The 21,552-nt window shown below is 34.9% G+C and overlaps 1 protein-coding gene across 2 annotated transcripts in view; it reads right to left on the reverse strand.

Moving 5' to 3' along the window:
- LOC149807413 (jouberin-like) overlaps positions 1-19,601 on the reverse strand; it is a 146,889-nt gene extending 127,288 nt beyond the window's left edge. For both annotated transcript variants that reach the window (XM_089966517.1, XM_089966508.1), the window contains exons 1-5: positions 19,494-19,601; positions 17,032-17,109; positions 13,745-13,808; positions 10,301-10,355; positions 9,629-9,758 (exon numbers count right to left, since the gene is read on the reverse strand). In XM_089966517.1, the coding sequence (XP_089822643.1) occupies positions 9,629-9,758; positions 10,301-10,355; positions 13,745-13,808; positions 17,032-17,109; positions 19,494-19,506 (340 nt within the window). In that variant the 5' untranslated portion in view covers positions 19,507-19,601. The remainder of the gene's footprint in view (positions 1-9,628; positions 9,759-10,300; positions 10,356-13,744; positions 13,809-17,031; positions 17,110-19,493) is intronic.
- Between the last annotated feature and the right edge of the window lie 1,951 nt (positions 19,602-21,552).

A 21,552-nucleotide genomic window follows, 5' to 3' on the forward strand; every position in this document is an offset into this window, starting at 1 on the left:
GGACACACCATGACTGACATATTTAAAACCATGTCAATATGGACACACCATGACTGACATATTTAGAACCATGTCCATATGGACACACCATGACTGACATATTTAAAACCATGTCAATGTGGACACACCATGACTGACATATTTAGAACCATGTCCATATGGACACACCATGACTGACATATTTAAAACCATGTCAATGTGGACACACCATGACTGACATATTTAGAACCATGTCCATATGGACACACCATGACTGACATATTTAAAACCATGTCAGTATGGACACACCATGAATGACATATTTAGAACCATGTCCATATGGACACACCATGACTGACATATTTAAAACCATGTCAATATGGACACACCATGACTGACATATTTAGAACCATGTCCATATGGACACACCATGACTGACATATTTAAAACCATGTCAATGTGGACACACCATGACTGACATATTTAGAACCATGTCCATATGGACACACCATGACTGACATATTTAAAACCATGTCAATATGGACACACCATGACTGACATATTTAGAACCATGTCAATATGGACACACCGTGACTGATATATTTAGAACCATGTCAATATGGACACACCATGACTGACATATTTAGAACCATGTCCATATGGACACACCATGACTGACATATTTAAAACCATGTCAATATGGACACACCATGAATGACATATTTAGAACCATGTCAATATGGACACACTGTGACTGATATATTTAGAACCATGTCAATATGGACACACCATGAATGACATATTTAGAACCAAATCAATATGGACACACCATGACTGACATACTGGATGTCAGATAAGCAATATTGTTATTTAGCACCAACTAGACATCATCAGAATTCTCTTAGTGAAACTCCATGTCAATACAACCATATATTCAGGGGATGTAGCAAATAAAGATTTTCAACATGGCCACCACAGCTTATTGTAGGTCAGACTGACACCATTTGCATTAATAACCAACTAGATATCATAAGAAAAGTCATTTAGTCAAAATTCCAAGCTGATATAACATTCTATTAAGGAGCAGTAGAGATGAGATTTTCAAAATGGTTGCCATGGTGGCAATATTGGACATCATGGGGTGCCATTTTTTAAATTAGGACCAACTAGACCTTGAGATGATTGTATCTGTAAAGTTTGGTGACAATTCTCCCAGCAGTTCAGGATGTATGACAATAACAAATTAACTGACTGGCAACAGATAAAAGGTCACTGCATAGCTCCTTTTGTCTGTGAACGTGAAATGGGGAATTATTCCATACCGATTCAAACTTGGCAGCTTCCTCAAATTAATTTCTGCTTTTCTTTTCAGAGGCAGAATATCAAATCCATCACTGAATGAAATTATTTTTCATTAAAAATGTTTTCTTGTTGAATTGTTTTGTAATGCAACAGTCATAATGTTGTTTTAGTCTGTGCTGTCTTCATCTACAGTTGTAAATTTATTCATTCATAAATTTAGTCATTCAGATTTATTTCAGTTTTTATTATTATCATTTCTTAAATGAACAATAACATCTATATATTTCCTATTCTTATTTAATATTATATTATTTTAGGCTTTGTGTGACTTTGAATATTACTGTGACAAAAGTTCTCTTCAAGCATTTCTTCATTTAATATTCATTTACCATTTAAACACATCTTAACTTGAAATGAAATAATTTTGTAACGTTATCTGCTGTCAAGAAGAAAAGACTATTCATCTGTTCTCTCTGATTGTGCCATAAAAATGACAAATTTCACATTTCTATTGGTCATTAAAGTCATACTACCATACGACTTGTTTTCTGTCTCCTACGAAACCCCAATTACAAACTGTAGAGCTAAAAATGAATGCAATGTGTCATGATTGTTTATTGAAACGTAGGTTATTTATTTATGTCAACTGTAACATTTTAGCAAACATAAATAAATCTGCTTCATTATATTCAGAAGGAAAGAAAGAAAATGCAGAAAAAGTAGAAGTCTACTAGTAATGCAGTTATAACATAAATTCAGTAAACACAAGTAAAAAAATATCTCTTTGTACTGTCATGATACTCAATATTATAATTGGATAAGTTCATTTTCATGTCCATGTGCACAGTCATTGCTTTTACTGGCACTTTTACACTCTAAGCCATGCTAAAATCTCTTGTCATCCTGATTCTACCAATTAAAGTTAATTCAGTTTTCAACAATATGTTACAGTTCTTTGGTTTTTCACTTTAGAAATGTTCAGAAGCCTTTTGTTTTGTTTTGGATTAGCCAAAGATGAAGTATGTAACCAACTTGTTAATGAGATCTTAGCAATGTAAAGTCATTACATTACCTGTTTGTAATATCCAATCTGATGACACTGATGTGGGATGCTTTGATAATCCTTGGCAAATTTACTTTTTAATTGCCACAATTCAGATTTCAACTGTTCACATTTCACAAGCTATATGTTTCATCATAAGCACATTCGTAAGTCAATAAATTAGTCCCCTTTGAAAGCAGTTATCTGGCAAATAAAGCAGTATGTTATTTGTATCAACAATGCATGTGTTTTGAAACAAGAACATGAATTAATCATGCATCACTGCACAGGAAGTACATGCAGAATTCACTCCCTTAACTGGCCAAGTAAAGAGTGATCATAAAACCAGAAACAAACTACTTCTTTCAGTCAGTAACCTTGACCTGTATTCTTTTGACCACAAAATCAATAGGTCATCCACAAACGTAAGTGAAAGTATCTGGTCAATTACAAAGTTATGTATTGAACTTTTATCTTCTTTCAGTCATTGTGACAATGATGTGTCACCTCTTGATCCCCATATTGACTTATATTTCTTATGCCAAGTGCAAGCTATCCACAAAGATTGATCCAGGTCTGTGATGTAGAACTGTTGTGAAGAATCAATTGTCCTTCTTTTACCCCGAGTTTTAGCCTTCAAAATTGTGACCCCAAAATCAAATGCCTTCCTATTTACACGAGATGCAAGCAATCCACAAAACTTGGTAAAGGTATGTAATGTAGAATTTAATGTATTGTTTGATAATAACTGTTATGCTTTCAGCCCCAGTAACCTATACTTATGCAATTTTGATCACAAAATATCACAATGTTCTTCCTTACCTCAAGTGTAAGCTCTCAAGAAATTTAGGAAACTCAAGTTATTGTGAAAAAATGTATGTATGTGTGTATGTATGTATGTATGTATGTATGGCAAAAAACAAACGGGCAAAAAAAATCCTAATAAAACAAAAAAAAAAAGGTCAATATTTTTCATATAAACCACTCTTGTAAAGGAAACAACTAAAAAAGCTATGCTGAAATGTCAATCGAGGGAAAAATGTTGATTCCATTAGCTGCATATTACATTATGCAGGACTTGGCTTACTCTGTATTCCAGTTGTACAGTAAATTACATTATGCAGGACTTGGCTTACTCTGTATTCCAATTGCACAGTAAATTACATTATGCAGGACATGGCTTACTCTGTATTCCAATTGTACAGTAAATTATATTTTTCCAAGAATACTTACCTAATCACATTAGCATTAGGAATATAAGCCTGCTACCTACTGAATACAGCCCTACTAAACAACAAAAATTTGTCTTTTCTATTTCATGTAGACAAAGGGCAATAACTCTTGCAATAACCTTCCCATGTTGCCAGTTTCTCATGTAGACAAAGGGCAATAACTCTTGCCCATTACCTTCCCATGTTGCCAGTTTGTAAGCTTAGGTGGCACTCTACAGTTTTGTATTTTGCATAGGGTTAGGATTTTAAAGAAAAAGAATTTAACTGGCTTTTCTCACTGGTTATACTGGCTATTTAAAAAAGACCTTGTATATCTTAGGTATAATTAAAAGAACCTTTAATTCCCTTTATTTTGGTGTATGATTGATGGGTGCACTATGGGTTTTAGAGTATACAGCTTGGCCTTACTTTAAATGTGCACCTTTCAAAAAAGTGCTAGCTCTACTTGGTCATTTTCACTTCCTGAACTTAAGAGGTAAATTGTATAAAAAAAAGAGCCGATAAAGTTTTTTTACATTTTATATATTTGGTAATTCATTCAATGCACTTTCAGAAGCTGGTATTGTCTAGTCTGGCAAAATTCATTTTCCCTATTTTAATAGCTGCTATGTATAGCGTACTTTAGACTAATTCAGGCTGATTTTTTAACACAAGGGAGCAGCCATTTTAGTTAGAAGTGTGCTTAAATCATGTAGAATTTCCAAAAGTATAATATCCAAAGAAATATCATCCACATTACATTACTGTATCATATAGTATGCCAACATTCTCTCCATTGTGTATGTTTTAAATGCGAACTACTTCACCTTACATATGTCACTCTCTCTAAAGTACATATTAATTGGTGAGCGCCCCCATAAAGAGAATATAGGTATTATTATTGTATGATTTAATTATGTTTATATGGCTGAAACATTTAAGTCGCAAGCATCAAAACAATCCTTTTGAATAATTCTCCTGCCTTTCCCCTCACAGAACAGTATTTATGAGTGTCAAAGTCTCTAACAAGTCCAGCCCCCCCCATGACAAAAAGTGAGCTATTTTAAGAATGCACATTACATTTTGTAAACATAGCAACCAATGTTATGCTGAATGACAGGAACATGAAACTAGCCAGAATTATTTCTGAGATATCAACAATGAATTTTACAGTTTGAAAAGGGAGGTAACTCATCAGGTTCATAAAGGTCAAAGGTCAAAGTGTAAAATATTTGCCTATTGTTTAATATGGAAGAAGCGAATTCACTTTTCTCATCATTTATTTTTTCATTTCATTGCAAATAAATGAAAAGAAACATTTTCACCATATATTTCTTTTACTTATTGCAACAGTTTTAAATTTAAGTTGACTCTTTTCCTATATTCTAAGACTTCTAATTTCCCCATAACTAAGGTCACTACTCACACAAATATGCCTCATGGCAAATTATGTAAGCAAGAGCAAAATGAGCATAATTAGCTTATTTTCATGCTTAACATCAATATGAATGTACCATTTTATTCAGAACATCAGACATAATTAAATGAAAATAAAAAAAATAATTGCAAACATTTTTATATTTGCTTTAAGGCGGCGCTCTACAGTTTTGTATTTTGCATAGGGTTAGGATTTTAAAGAAAAAGAATTTCCCCGGCTTTCCTCACTGGTTATACTGGCTATTTAAAAAAGACCTTGTATATCTTAGGTATAATTAAAAGAACCTTTAATTCCCTTTATTTTGGTGTATGATTGATGGGTATACTATGGGTTATAGAGTATACAGCTTGGCCTTACTTTAAATGTGCACCTTTCAAAACAGTGCTAGCTCTACTTGGTCATTTTCACTTCCTGAACTTAAGAGGTAAATTGTATAAAAAAGAGCCGATAACTTTTTTTTACATTTTATATATTTGGTAATTCATTCAATGCACTTTCAGAAGCTGGTATTGTCTAGTCTGGCAAAATTCATTTTCCCTATTTTAATAGCTGCTATGTATAGTGTACTTTAGACTAATTCAGGCTGATTTTTTAACACAAGGGAGCAGTCATTTTAGTTAGCAGTGTGCTTAAATCATGTAAAATTTCCAAAAGTACAGTATCCAAAGAAATATCATCCACATTACATTACTGTAGCATATAGGTATGCCAACATTCTCTCCATTGTGCATGTTTTAAATGCGAACTACTTCACCTTACATACGTCACACTCTCTAAAGTACATATTAATTGGTGAGCGCCCCCTTACTGAACTATCACTGAGGATGCTTGAATAGCTGGGTGGTATTAGGGTCTTGAAGTAATGTGTCAAGTGTTCTCAGAGATACAATTTTTTACAACAGAATTTGCTTTCTCCTTTGAATTTATCCCCTGATCACATTAACATTAGGAAAATAGGGAATAGGTGGAGGGAATTCTAGGTCTGGTGGTCATCTGGGCCATAGCCATTATACCAAACCAGATTCAGATTTTGTCCTTGTGAAGCTAAATCCCTGATATAAAATATTCAAGAAGGTTACTCTGCATGCCAGTCTCGGATTGAAATTTTGCATTTTAATGTGGTGCTCACAGAGATTGCTCTAAATTCATGAGCTGAAATCCTCACAAGGTGACTTTGATCATTTGAGATGTTAATCACAAAGTCTGGGATTGAGAAATGACATCATGCTTTCCTGCCTTTACAAGGGAGAAAGTGTCTTCTGTAAGTACAGAGCACAGATAGGATCTTGCATGGCAGTTGCTCACAACTTACCTATAGATTAGGGGGAGTGTATGACAACTCTCTGACTGCCCACAGATGGTAATTAGTTCTTGGCCATAAACCCTAGTCTATAAACCCTAGTGTTGTGTCATGAGGATCACTGAACCAACTGATCTGAATGGAAAATATTTCATGTCAACTAAATGCACATGTAACACTCACTCAACCTGCAATCTGAAGCTAAAGCTATCAGGTAACAGATATGACAAAAGCTTCAGCAAAGTCCTGGCTAATGGCTCAAACTTCTCTGAGTTGAGCCATGTTTGGGCCCAAGACAGACTCCATTTTGTAAACAGGTTATGGGATTTTGGTTTATTCAAATTAAAATTGGTTAGTAGGTCTGACAGATATTTATCATGACTTATATCTACTCTGCCACGGTGCCTTAATGTGTTATATATCATGGAGGGGTAGTCTTTAATGGTAACAGATGACAACCTTTACTTCTCGTTCAGCCAGAGGAAAAAAAACAGACTAGCTGAGGGACTGAGGCACTCAAATGGACAATGGTATTGACTGTACACCAGTAGCTGAGGGGGCCCTGAGTGGTCGAGTGGTCTAAAGCGCTCTCCATTACGGATCACTGCCATCTCACCTCTGTCTGCATGGGTTCAAGTCTTGGATTCGGCCAGTGTGGGTATGTGAGAGAGCTTGCCAGTAGCTTCTTGTGGGTCGGTGGTTCTTTCCGAGGTTTCCGGTTCTTCCTCCACCATTAATACTGGCTGCCATGTATAGCCAATCATGTGCTGAAAAACCCTACAACAACAACAAGCTGCTGAAAACATGCCACTTTCCCTCATAAGCCTTCAGAGTGAAGGGCATTCTTGCTTTTGGAATTCTCCCCACTGAAAATCTCAATTTTTTCTCTTACAAGGCTGTCCTGAAAAGAGCCAAGCATGAAGAGAAGATAGTCCAAGCAGAGATGAAACAACTCCAACCTTGGTTGCTCGTGAAGTTTTGACTTGGCCATAATCTTTTTGGATGGGTTTATCATTAACATGAGAAGATCACTGAACCAGGGAAAGACTAAAATTTAGTAAACTTTGTTGTGGTAAACAAACTTAAGAATTTTCATGATGCCAGACAAATAGGGATGTAAAAGTAGGAATCTGTGAGATGGAGACTGATTGCAAATACATACCTTCAGATGGTGAGTCAAATAGACCTTGCCATCTCCACCATGAACTTTGATGGAAGAATAAATTCATTGAGGTGACTCAGATCTATGATTGGACTCAACATACAATTTGCCTTCTTGATAATGAACAGCCATGTTTCTTTTGTACAATTTCCACTGCCTATTTGTGATGAGCATCTTCATCTCCTGCTGAAGAATATGGTCCTTCTTCTGATCTGATGTAACATCAATTATAATGGGAAAGGAAAAAAGAGAAAGTTAGATAATCATAATCTGAATTCTCTCTGAAATGACTTGGGTCACACATCAATTTTCCGACAATAGGTTGACCCAATGTGATTGCAACTGCAGGAGTCACCCACCTGTAGCCTGAAAGCAGGAGGCTTCATGGTAGATAAATTTGGTTTCTTACCTGCCCTGTAAGATTGCATTCTAGACTGATTCAACTGCTGTATGCTGGCATCAGATTGGGATCTGAACATCCCTTGTGGCATAAAATATATCTTTAGCCTAGCTTGCCTGTTGTCTCTCCTTTATGGCATAGATGGCAGGTTCCTAAACATGGAGACAGATGGAATGGCCAGTTGGAGGTGCAGTTCCTGAGCTGCCTGCCTCTGAACTTGTTCTATTTTGCCCCCAAACAGCAATGTTGAATCAAATGGAATCATTTTTAAGGCCAAGGCGTGATGTGACTTTAGTAATGTGGCACGTAAACATGCATCATAATGTATCAAGTCAAGATTGGCAGAGGCAGTCAATGCATTAGCCACTGTATGGTGTGCTACTCTGTTAATGACCAGAGAAATTTGTACCATTGACATCCATAGATGTTTTCCAATTTTTCCAACAGCTGAAAAATTGCTAATGAGGCCAGATCCAGCATGTGGCAACAACATTTCTAAACAGCTCTGATATGGCAAGAAAGCCATTCTTATCCACCTCAAAAAAATATCAAGGCAGACATGTTAACTGCTGTCCAAATTTTATCCAGTGCTTGGAGTTCAGTATAGTAGGCAGTGGAATCTGTCATGTACTAGTGCAACGAGAATGTGGCTGGGGCCTGGCTCTCTGAAAAGAAGGCTTCAGCAATATCCAGGTCACAGATCCAATCAGACAGCTGACTTAATTTCCTTGAGTTTTGCTGACTTTGGAAGCATTGACTTTATAGCCATTTGTGATGGTAGGGTTGAGGATATTCTAATGCCAGCAACATCCAGTATATCTCTTTTGATGGCAGCCTTTACACTAAACTCCATCCTTTCCATTGTCCAATCAGAGAAGGGCTGCTGATCAGAAGTATCTTCACACACACTTTGTGAATACTCATGGTTTTCATTTGCTTCCATTTTGGTATAAACTGTGCCTGAAGAAACAATGACATAATGCCATCATCCCTAAATAAAACACTCTGTACACTCTGTGGGTGGGCAATAAAATTAAGAAAAGCTGGCTCTGCTGGACAATTTTGTCACACCAGGGCTGATGGTTCATTACCCTGGAGAATGGCTGGTCCAGCTGTTGAATGTGTGTAAGCGGGACTGGTCAGCTCTGGTACCTGGTCATTACTGCAGCATGGCTTAACAGAATGATTTCCCACTACAGTCCCCATGCTGAACTACATGTGTAACCATTAACTTGGCTATATGGATGGATCTTTCACAAAGACTCCTGTAATTGTAAATATATGAAACAAGTTTTTGTCATTTAGTAGGAGTGGATTTGGGGGGGGGTAGCAGGCCTATATTCTTAATGTTAATGTGATCATTTAATTCATTTAAAGGAGAAATGGGATCTGCTACAGGTATTTGCTAATGAACAAAGTTTGCGTGTGTGTGTGTGTGTCTGTGTATTTTGGATTTTTAATGTAGCTTTAACAATTTTGCAGTCATATCGCTACGATGTCTGCAGTTTATAGTGATGTCTAGCACTGGGGCATCACACTGCTGACATGCAGCATCATGTCCCACCCAGTCACATTATCCTGACACCAGACCAACCAGTCCTAAGAGTAACTTTTTAATGCTGAGCACCAAGCGAAGCAACTGTCAGTACCATTTTTATAAGTCTTTGGTATGACTCGGTCAAGGTTTGAACCCGTAACCTCAAGCATCTGAGGAAGACACTCTAACCACTAGGCTACGATTTTGTAATAAATTACGAGTTTGTAATAAATAATTTCTTTGCAAAGCAACAATACCTTCTTTCAATTTCTCCTTCTGCTTGTTACTTTTGTGGTACTTTGGACTATCAAATGGATCGTATGTATTTGCAATGAGTGTGGCATCTTCCTCTTTCTGAAGACCCTCACCCTTTCTCAGAGAATCAAGCTGAAAAACACAAAGAAAACAAAAACATTTAGTGCCAATTAGACACAAAAACACTTCTGAGATGCTGCCTCCAAAAAGTATTTAATAAATCACTTTGTGAAATGTAAAACCAGACTACATTATCATATATACTCACCTACAACTGCAATCTGCACAGACTAAGATCCATCAGCACATAATGCACAGGCAAATCTAGGTCAGTGCAGTTTGTTAGAAGTAGTACAAATAAGACAGGCTCTGATTTGCAGGTACATTATGCTACTGCAGATTTTTTGCAACTTTTGATATGATCTTCATGAGCATAAGTGATGGGAAAAAGCAAAGAGACCAAGTGGTCCATCAAATGACGGAGCAGTTTACCAGTCTTTATTTATTCAAGTGGTTCATCAAATGATGGAATACTTTACCAGTCTGGGAGAATAGTCTAAAGTCAGTCATTGGAAATTTTAAATTATACAAGCATATGCTTGAATCAAACTTCTTGTACACAGAAAAAAAACATTAATCATGAACACATCAGAAAAGCTTATAACAATACTCACGACAGCCTCTGATGCATTATCTTTTTTCTTCTTTTTCTTCTTTGATTTTGCCTCACTATATGTATGAAAAAAAGTGTTTAAAACAATCACTACAATTTAACTGGATAAAGACTTTAAATTTCAAACTTTTGACTTCTTTGACATTCAATCTATCAAATAAAGAAAAGACATTTTCTCCTCACATCATGATAAAAATGGTATTCCAAGGTAAATATAAACTGGGTGTGTGCATATATTTTGTATACCAAATAAGCATGTACATGAATATGTTGTGGGAATCTTAAATGTTTCCAAACTATGACCCAGGGTTCAGTCCTTTGCAGGGTAAGACTGGACATCATTGGCATTGTCAGTTGCATATCTTTCAATGCCCAATAAGTGTTACCATATATACTCGCTTATAAGTCAAGTCAAACTGAAAACAACACAGATCCTGATCTGCTTTAGCATAATGTGACTGCTGATCAGGGTCTATGCTGTTTGTTCTACTGAATACTTATAACAAACTGCAATGACCCAGATCTGCCAGTGCATCATGTAACAGTTGATCTAGGTCTGTGCAGTTTGCAGTTGGACTCGTGTCATAAGCAAGTATATGTCATAATGTGGTATACTGTTACTGAATGGGGGTTCTCTATAGTTTCCAAGTTATGACCCAGGGACAAAAATTTTGGGGTGTGGGTAGAAATAGGTCCTGGGGTCACTATCATTTGCACCCATAAATTGGTCTTTTCATGCCCAGTTAGGGTATATGTGGTCTTTTAGTGAGGATTTCAACAGATTCTGTGTTATGAGGAAAGCAAATATTCAAAAGCATTATCCAGAGGGCCCAGTCTGACATGTGTTGATAATAAATATACTAATTATGCAAGACATGTGAGATAAATAACTATGAAGTTATTTGAAAGTTTTGTAACATCATCTATACTTCCCAAGTCCCACCCCCACTGGTGAGATTAAGATTGAAAATAAATTGCTGGCACAACTTACACCTATAGAACTGTCACTAAACCACACTGTAAATGTCTAGCTTGAATGGTGCAGGAATTCAAGAACATTACATATGTACAAACATTCAAACACCATATATACCAATATGCATATATAATGTAAACAATATTTCAAAGCTTCTTTAAAGATAATGAGACACAAGATGCTAAATGGGATAGGACATTTGTAAAATCTGATGGTCATGTTTTTAATCTACTCTTATCATTTAAGTTTACATAACATATCAGAAACAGTTAAATTTATTATTATGATTAGACCATGGTTACATTTTTGTACCATAACATTTAAATGTGCTCGTTTAAATGTGTGTATCTCACTTGAAATTTTAAATCAAATTAACAACTGAAGCTAAGTGATGTCTATTACACCTCCTTTGATCCAAACATTATTTTGTGAAGTACCACAAGTGTTTATATTTAAGGACTTTTTCGAGTCACAAGGGACCAATAATTAATTGCCACTGGCTTACATAACAGCTGACCATTTCACAAAGCAGGCTCATCTAGTATTGTAAGTACACAACTTTTGTAAACTATCCCCCAAACCTTATACAATGTTGAAAATATATACATACGTATATCCTGATAAAAGTTCTTTTGAAAGAAAAGACATAAATATTTAATATGCACAGTGTCTTTCTGTAATTAAACTCATCCATCATCTATTGTATGTCTTGATAATATAACCTCATTTACCATGTTTTATATAAAATATAATTAGAAATAAGAGTCATTAAGGTGTTGACCTCATTAATATGCATGGATCTCACTCATAATTGCATTCATCCAAGATCTTCTTGATTTAGCCTATTTACCAAGTTTGATCAAAATTGAATCAAAATAGTCTTTAGTATGGTAACTGGATAATTTCAGGCAAAAACGATAAAAACCTCCAGGGTCAATGAGTTAATCTTGCACATAACTGTACCTATCAAAAAAATCCTCGTAGTTTAGGCCCACATAACTGTACCTATCAAAAAGATCCTTGTAGTTTAGGCCCACATAACTGTACCTATCAAAATGATCCTCGTAGTTTAGGCCCACATAACTGTACCTATCAAAAAGATCCTTGTAGTTTAGGCCCACATAACTGTACCTATCAAAAAGATCCTTGTAGTTTAGGCCCACATAACTGTACCTATCAAAAAGATCCTCAAAGTTTAGGCACACATAACTGTACCTATTAAAAACATCTTCATGATTTAGGCCCATTTAACAAGTGTGATTAAAACAGGATCAGAAATATAGTCTTTTGTGTGGTAACTTGCTCAGCCAATCACACGCATGACCACATCATTAATATAAGTGGATCAAGCACATATTTAAACTCATGTGAGATCTTGATTATATAACCATGTATTCAAAGTCTGATCAAAATCAGATCCACGCTATGGCTGCTAGGTTAGTGACAAGTTCAGCCATCCCTTGAAAATTCACCTCATCAATATGCACACTTCTTACTCATTATGAAAATCATCCCAGATCTCAACAATATAAGCCCATATTGCAAGCCAGATGAAAACTGAATCACAAATATGGCTTTCATACTGAGAACAAGCTCAGACATGCAAGATAAACTGATCAATATGCATGTTTTTCACTCCTTATCAAACTCATCCAAGATTTTGACAAGATCAGCTAATATTCCAAGTATGACTGTAAAAAAAATCCTCCAAAATAGTAACAAGGTCAGCCAATCAGATGCAAGGTTAACTCATTATTATGCATATATCTCATTCATTATCAAACCCACTGAATATCTTGATGATAAAAAGCCCATATTGAAAGTTTGACCAAAATTAGATCAGAAATATGGCTTTCACAGCAGTAACCTTGATAGTATCTTGCTCAATATCAAACAGATCCAAGATCTTTACAAAACACATCCATATTTCAAGTCTGATCAAACACTGGGTCAGAAATATGGCTTACACAGTGGTAACAAACTCAGCCATTCAGACGTATGATGACCTTATTATTCCTATATATACATTCCAAGTTTGATCAAAATTGGATCAGAAATGAGGCCTTCCCATTAGTAACAAGCTGAACCAATAAAATAACCTCAGTAATATTCATTGATATAGCTCATTATCAAACTCATGAGGTCTTAGAAATATAAACAAATATTCCAAATCTGAACAAAACTGAATGAGAAATATGTCTTTTTGAGTGTAAACAAGCTCTGGAAAATCCCTGGGATCTGACATGATAGTCTGCTTTAATTACAGCAAGTGAATTACCTAAAGCTAAGAATATCACCTTCAAGCAATCAAAATTAATCTGGTTGAGAAATCTCAAAAGTGTGTGGTATGTTATTAAGAAGATTAGATTCAAAGGAATTCAATTTAATGTGTTTGGTAATTTTTATATGATCAAAGATATTTTAACTGCCTCAAAGATTGAGACTGAGAAAAAGATTATTTTGTCATACCTCAATGTTTGATCAACAGCTTGCTGCAGAAGCTGATTGAACTTGGCTTTTGCACCAATATTTTCTGAAAATGAAAAAATAAAATAAAAATAGAATTTCTTTGATAGGACTGTTGCTCTACTGGCCAATAAGAATTTCCAGAAATCTATTATAAGTCTAATTCTTCTGTCTTTAGATTTTTTTTAACTGCTGAATATTAAAACCATTTCAAATATTGTATTGCCTGTAAGTGCAGAGACTTGTCTCAGACAATGTCAAGATATACCCATATGGTAGGTTTGGTTAAATCTATAATAAATCATTATTTGGATTAAAAAAACAAGCTACTGTACTAGCAACATTCAAAGTATTCTTCAGATATATCCACAGAATGAGTTTCATAAAAATCCTATCATACTTGCTTGTGCTATTTATGCACAGTACAGCTAAAATTCTAAATCTAGACCTTTGACCTTAAAATCAATTTCTAAGTACTCACTATCAACTTGTTTATTGCAATGAAACTAAATACAAAATCTTGTCAAAATTCACTTGTATTCAAAAGTCTTTGTGTTCATAAGTGTAGTGATGTACAAAAATGCAAGTGATGACCTTTGACTTAACCCTAAGGACAATTACATCATCTGGTCTTCAAACTGTCACATCTATGAGTTTAAATTTAAGTAACAAGACAAAGTAAACACAAGAATTCAAGTTTCCAAAATATACATTTATTTAAATAAATCATAAAACCAAAGTGAAAGAATTAAAAATAACTTACAGTGTAGGAATTCCTAGAATGTATTCCTAATAATGTACTATCAATTTCTCATTAATCTGGAAACTTTTAAGGTATTTAGAACAAAGCTTATATAAGGATTATGTGTTATCCCGATAACACTAAATTCAACAGAATGTTTTATCCAAATGGTATTACTTCAATGTCATCTTGTGAATGAAGAATATCACTGAAATCCTGAAAAGATTCACAAAATCTGATGAAATTAGGTAATCAAATCCTTGTGTATATTCACATAATCCTCGCAGTACTGACTGTTGAAATCAAATATTATTCACTCTGCTATATCCAACAGCATGTAAATCACAAATTCCTCTCTAACTCTTACTAATGCTGTGAATAAATGAAAGAATAAACATGGTGCTAGTTTCTTCATTATTGAGTATCCTTTTGCATTTCAGATAAACAAATCTGATTCACTAGCATGTCTTGAACATTTAAATCTTGTTATCAGGGGCCCCGAGTGGTCTAAAGCGCTCACCGTTCCGGATCAGTAACAGGAAAAGGTAAACCCAACAAACATTAAAGTTTCCACAATGTGGATCTATTAAAATTAAATATAAAATCAGAGTGAAAGAATTAAAAATAATTTCCAGTGCATGAATTCATAGAATGTAATCCAAATAATGTACTATTAATTTCTCACTAATCTGGAAACTGTTCTAAGGTAATCTAAACGAAACTTGTATTGTGCTTATGTGTTACTGTGATAACACTGAATTCAACAGAATTATTAATTCAAATGTCATCTTGTGAATGAAGAATATCACTGAAATCCTGAAAAGATTCACAAAATCTGATGAAATTAGGTAATCAAATCCTTGAGTATATTCACATAATCCTCACAGTACTGACTGTTGAAATCAAATATTATTCACTCTGCTATATCCAACAGCATGTAAATCACAAATTACTCTCTAACTCTTACTAATGCTGTGAATAAATGAAAGAATAAACATGGTGCTTGTATCTTCAGTATTGGTATCCTTTTGTGTTTCAAATAAACAAATCCAATTTACTAGAATGTCCCAAACAATTAAATCCTTTTATTTCAAAATAACTCAAACAGTCATAAACAAAAAATCCTGTTCTGGCTTTCAAATCTCAATGAACCAATCAACTGTAAGGGTGTTCATGACAGGGCATGTGTTCAGTGAATTACACACTTGTTTATGAATCGACATTCAAACTCATGTGCAATTCTTGACCTGCTTAGCTATTGACTTCACCTTAAATCAACCTTGTCATGAGCATAACTATTAAAACAAAGTATACAAGTCTTTTGATATAGTACTAACCAGTGAATTAAAGTCTTTAAAATATAACTTCATAGTCTCAATGACTCAAATAAAAATTATACTATAAATTCAAAATATGATACATAAACTCCTCCACAAAAATTCTGATATGCTGGTGATCAGATCTGCATCATTTTCATTCAGAACCAATTACATATTGTAACAGGTACTTTAATGAAAATCCAGTGTCTATGCCAAAAATTCATTAAAGAGGAATAGTGGTAAGATTTTCAAGAAAGCCGCTGTAGTGTAATGTTTGGGGTCAGATTAGTGTGTGTTTGTGTTTTGGATTTTTAATGTAGCTTGAAAAAATGTTCAGCCATATTGCTATGATATCTGCCATGTGACAGTTTATAGTGACGTCTATCACTGGGGAATCATGCTGCCAACAAGTAGCATCATATCCCACCCAGTCATATTATCCTGATACTAGGCCAACCAGTCCTAACACTAACATCTTAATGCTGAGTGCCAAGCAAGGCAGCTGTTAGTACCATCATATCTTTGGTAAGACTTGGCTGGCATTCTAAGCCGCGACCTCCCGCATCCAAAGCGGATGCTCTAACCACTTAGGCCACCGGAGTGGTAGAGTGGCCAGATTAGCCCCATTTCATTCAGAACTTGCTACCATGGCATAATTAACAGAAATGATGCAGAGTAAACTACCAATAGCTGCAGACAAGTACATACTAGCTTGAGACATTATACCTCTTGTTAATCATCATTAATGAAATCATCACTTGCAGGCAACATGCCTAGCTCGTTCCATGTGCATGGAGAATGTTTAGAAAGTGACCATGCAAAACAATTCAGTAAAACAAGATGTCAATTGGCCTATCTGTACCATGAGTATCTAACAACTGCAGGAAACACAATATAAAATAAATTAACCATTAAAAAGAATTTCGACTCACCACTATTTCTTAAAAGTTTTGATAGCAACCAGTGTTAATTTTCACTATCCCAATGGATCAATGACATCTGGGTGTTAGAGATCCATCTCTGTAAAATCACTAAGCATAGGATAGAGGATTTGCATTAACTTTCATCTATATATATATATGGATGAAACACAAATACACACTAATCTGAGTGTGTATATATACACACTCACACACATATATATACACATATATATAATGCTTCTAACTATTAAATATATTTCCAAGAAAGTCAGGTGAAGCATTTCTTTCAAAATTATACATACATACCAAGGGGTACCTCTTCGTTTGTAGATTTTCCAGCCTTTGGTCGAGTCTTCTTTGCTTTCATGGGTTTTTCCATAATTTCTGAAATGGTTACAAAAAGTTGAGGTCACAAAGTTGTTTTGTTTCTCTGCTTGTAGCATTCAGCTTGCTTTATTACTGACTGTTGAAATCAAATATTATTCACTCTGCTATATCCAACATGTAAATCACAAATTTCCTTTCTGACTCTTACTAATGCTGTGAATAAATGAAAGAATAAACATGGTGTGTGTATCTTCATTATATGGTATCCTTTTGTGTCTCAAATAAACAAATCCAATTCACTAGAATTTATCAAACAATTAAATGCTTAAGCAGATACTATCAATGACCACAGCACCAGCAGTTTAAAGTCTCACTTGTGAAACAAGTTCTTATGGTAATGTGTAACATTTGTATTGTGGTCAATTGGAGAAAAAAAAACTTTCCAGTTTTCTACTTGAAGGCAGACGTTCCACCCCTATATAATTTTCAACAAATAAGAAAAAGTTCTGTAACAAGTTTATTCAGCCCCTCCACACAAAAAGTTTGATCCAATTTTTGTAAAATGTAAATCTTGCTATATGCATTGATGTGTAATGCATCCATAAATTGGGAGTCAATAATACATGCACCAGCAGCACCTTTGTGGGTGCAAATTACATTTTATAGAAAAATTACGCCCATCTCTAACATTGTGTGCAAAACAGTGCAAATGCTGCATCAAATTTGGGAAAATAGATAATAAAATTGGTGACATGGTGATAAGTACATACATTATAAACATAAGTAAAATTTCAATACCCAGGATTTTTAGACCCATATTTATCCCTTAGTCATAAATGTTTGTCTTGTGTTAATTTAATTACATGTGTGTATTATGATCTTAAAGTAGTTGTATCATGATATCACCAATTTTTTTATAATGTACCTGCAATAACATCAGGATGTTTATACTACTTCATATCAACATATCAATGAGCCATTTTTCACTGCAAACAGGTGAGGCCAAGTGACAAGACCTAGGTTGTATCTCAAGGAAAATGCCATGTTTTTGTATGAACTGGCCACTGTCTGTGGCTATTCATATTTGAAAAGCATGTATAGTGTGAAATATACTAAGTCTATTTACAGTTGGTTACTGTAAACAGACTACTTTGTAATAGTGATCTGTATTGCAGTGATTTGGAAAGGGATTTATGTGGGCTGAGGATGCAACTCAAACTGATATGATATCAATCATCAATATTTTTTGCAGATATCATCATCAAGCTGACTTTGACAGAGATATGCATATGTACTTAGAAGACTTTCCAATTAATGGGCATACCAGCATATTATATGACTTCTTCTTCAGTATAGGCATAATTCTACCAGGGAATGCTTTAAACTCACTTTTTCCTAATCATATGATCAAATAATAAAAACAATGTCATTCCAATTGTCCTGTCTGAAATACAACTCATGCCTGCAACCTAGGCTGATACTTACTAATCAACCATTTAGAAAAATGAAAATGGGTTGTCACTAAAATATTCACTGCCTCATGCAGCCAAACATTAAATGATCAGCTGAAGCTACTCAAGATTACTCAAGATTACCATGAGGTATCTCCATTTCCAAATTCACTTAAAGTGGAAATTGATAGACTGTCCAACCCACTTATATCAACATCACTTATGTCAACAAAAATACAAAGTCCAGGTCTATTATTACTACCATATCTGTCATTGTTATGTTGATGTTGAGAATCAAATATACAGATATTTTAAAAAATTCATAATAAATAACATGTTAGTATGAGTTGTTTCATTTTGTTTTGTTGCTTTTGGTTTTTTTTTTTTGTTAACACATGCAGCCTTCTTTATGACATCACACTGTGTGACAGCCAATCCAGTTTTTACTGGATCACATCTTTATGTTCATCATGTCTAAAAGTTTCAACCAACTTTAAAATTGATTTCGCCACACATATTTCTCAACAGTGTACATACTGACCTTAAAAGGAATAGGGATTATGAAGATTTAAATAAAGGCAATAACAGGTATAGTTAACAATATGTAAAAGATGATGCCTGTATGACTTGATCGTTAGATGAATATAGTTGTGCAAGCCACTCTGGGTCCTGGAGAATATATATATATATATATATATATATATATATATATATATATATATATATATATATATATATATATATACCCATCTCTCCCATTATGACAGAAATCATTTTGATTTAAACGTGGGAAAGTTCAGTTCAGGTCAGATCATGTTTCAGCAATAATAAAATATCTTACAAATACATTATTTGCGTTTCAAATCATGTGTAGTTATCTGTAATATATAGTGAATTTGTGTGCAATAATGCCGATCTTTTATAACTTATTACAATCACATATAAATTCTGATTTTTACATCGTAGGATACATCTTTTATAAGAATTTACCTGTGTCCGCCATTTTTGTTTACACTGCAATCAGCAGTTCCGTGATTTTTTCACTCCGATTGGATGAAATCCTGCCTAGCGCCTTCAATGACTGGATCACGAATTTTTTATGCTTTTATAATGATTAACAGCCTTAGGGGCCATCAAATTAGTACGTATGCATGGAGGGGGAGGAAGTTAACCAAAGTCATGGGGGGATATATAGATAATGTACGCACCCATAGGAAACGGGAGGGGTGAAACCTCGATAATAATTTGTCTAATATATAACCTGTTCGACTGGGTTCAGCCGGCGTTTGAATTTTAGCGGATACTAGGCAAACATTTTACAGTTATGCAGCTTATTTCTTTCATGTAGTCAGACATTCAACGTCGGTGGACTAACTGTATTATTGAACATTTTAATATTATTAATCCTTGATCGTTTCTGCGTGGATTAAATATAGGCCATTCTCTAGAATTATAGGGTGTGCATCAAGCGTACGTACGCTGGTGGGGTGTGTGTAAAAAAGTAGGCATATGTACAGGGAGGGGTCAAGCTTTGTCAGATTTTTGCGTACGTACCAAATGGATGGCTCCTTAACAGAACCATTTTGACTTTAAAAATTCCAACCTGGCCCGTGTTACTAGCCGGTTCTAGCCTGTTTGTGAAAGTATGACAGGGGACCAGTCTAGTTCCCTGCATAATCCAACGTGTCATGCACTATACATTTCTGATCAATATAGTACAAAGGAAAAAAAAAAAAAGTCAAATTAAACATAACAAAATTTATATTGTAAAGGCTTAATTTGATGCTGCAGATAATAAATCTACCTGTCGTTTAAAGAGTTATGTTTACAAATCACTAATAGTTTTGTTCATGAGCATATATAACAACATGACTTGATTACAGCTAAAACCACCGCTCTCTTATCCTAAATTTATGAGATTTTGGTCCTGAATAGAAAACACAAGTTCTGTTATCATTGTTGTAAAGCGCGTTTGATGCAGACTGGTTTGCTTGATAAGCATCGTGTAAACTTTTGATCTCTGACTTCATGAAGGACAATGAAATGGTTCAATTTATTCAGCAATATAGCAAAGTCATCAGAACACACACACACACACACACACACACGGGCAGAAGTAACTTGTGATTAGCAAAGCCGAGCGCCTTAAAGCACTCTGGCTCCAAGAGTTAATCACGCAGTCCAAAGGCCAAATTGTCAATCGTAAGAACTCATTGTATTTATAATTTTTCAACTGTTTTGAAACATGTAGTCTAAAACTATGTTAAGACTTTATTGGAGCTTCACGTTTCATAATATTAACAGATGATCAGAAATGAAACAGTAATTTAGTTTGCAGAGAAATCATTTAGTGGTAGAATACATCTGAAATAATGTAATATCGAGTTCTACAATTCATACACTTTTAAAACGGTTTCACAAAACCAGTACATAGAATAAACGAAATACCAAACACATCATGAGTAAAAAGAGGAGATAATATACATTATCATCTCTTTCATCACAACATTTGACAATCGGAGACGGTCTTGCAGATTCTGATCTGAACTTGTACTGAGCATGTCAGTGTTCTTTATATGTGGGTCCTCGCAATTTCCCAACTCTATAACCTGGTGGCCTTTGAGAGCCCCTCCCCCAGTGCCCGAACAAAAAGGCTTTCCAATGTTGTTGTGTCCCTCTAAGGTCTGTGATGTTTTGTTGCAGATTCTGGTCGTATCTTGTAATGAGCTTGTCAGTGTTCATGTTTTTGAACGCACTGTCAACTGAAGATTAAGTCTGACTCTGGAGGAGTAGAGGTCATTTGAGACCGTCTGAGCAGTTCAAGTTCCCAGGCCCGTAACCCCTTTTAGTTCATCATAAACTTTTCTCACTGCGGATTTTTTTTTTTTTTTTTTTTTTTGCACACGTCTGCATCTTTAATTGCAACATGATGTGGGTGGTAACCCGTTTCGCGTTGGCACCCGATGATGGTAAGGATCCGCGTGATGAAGTTTTCCCATTCTGGACACACAACACTATCTCGAACTCCGCCATGCTAATCGTTTCATCT

Source organism: Sinohyriopsis cumingii, chromosome 1, assembly GCF_028554795.1.
Source record: "Sinohyriopsis cumingii isolate HCF-2022 chromosome 1, ASM2855479v2, whole genome shotgun sequence".
NCBI lineage: Eukaryota > Metazoa > Mollusca > Bivalvia > Unionida > Unionidae > Sinohyriopsis > Sinohyriopsis cumingii.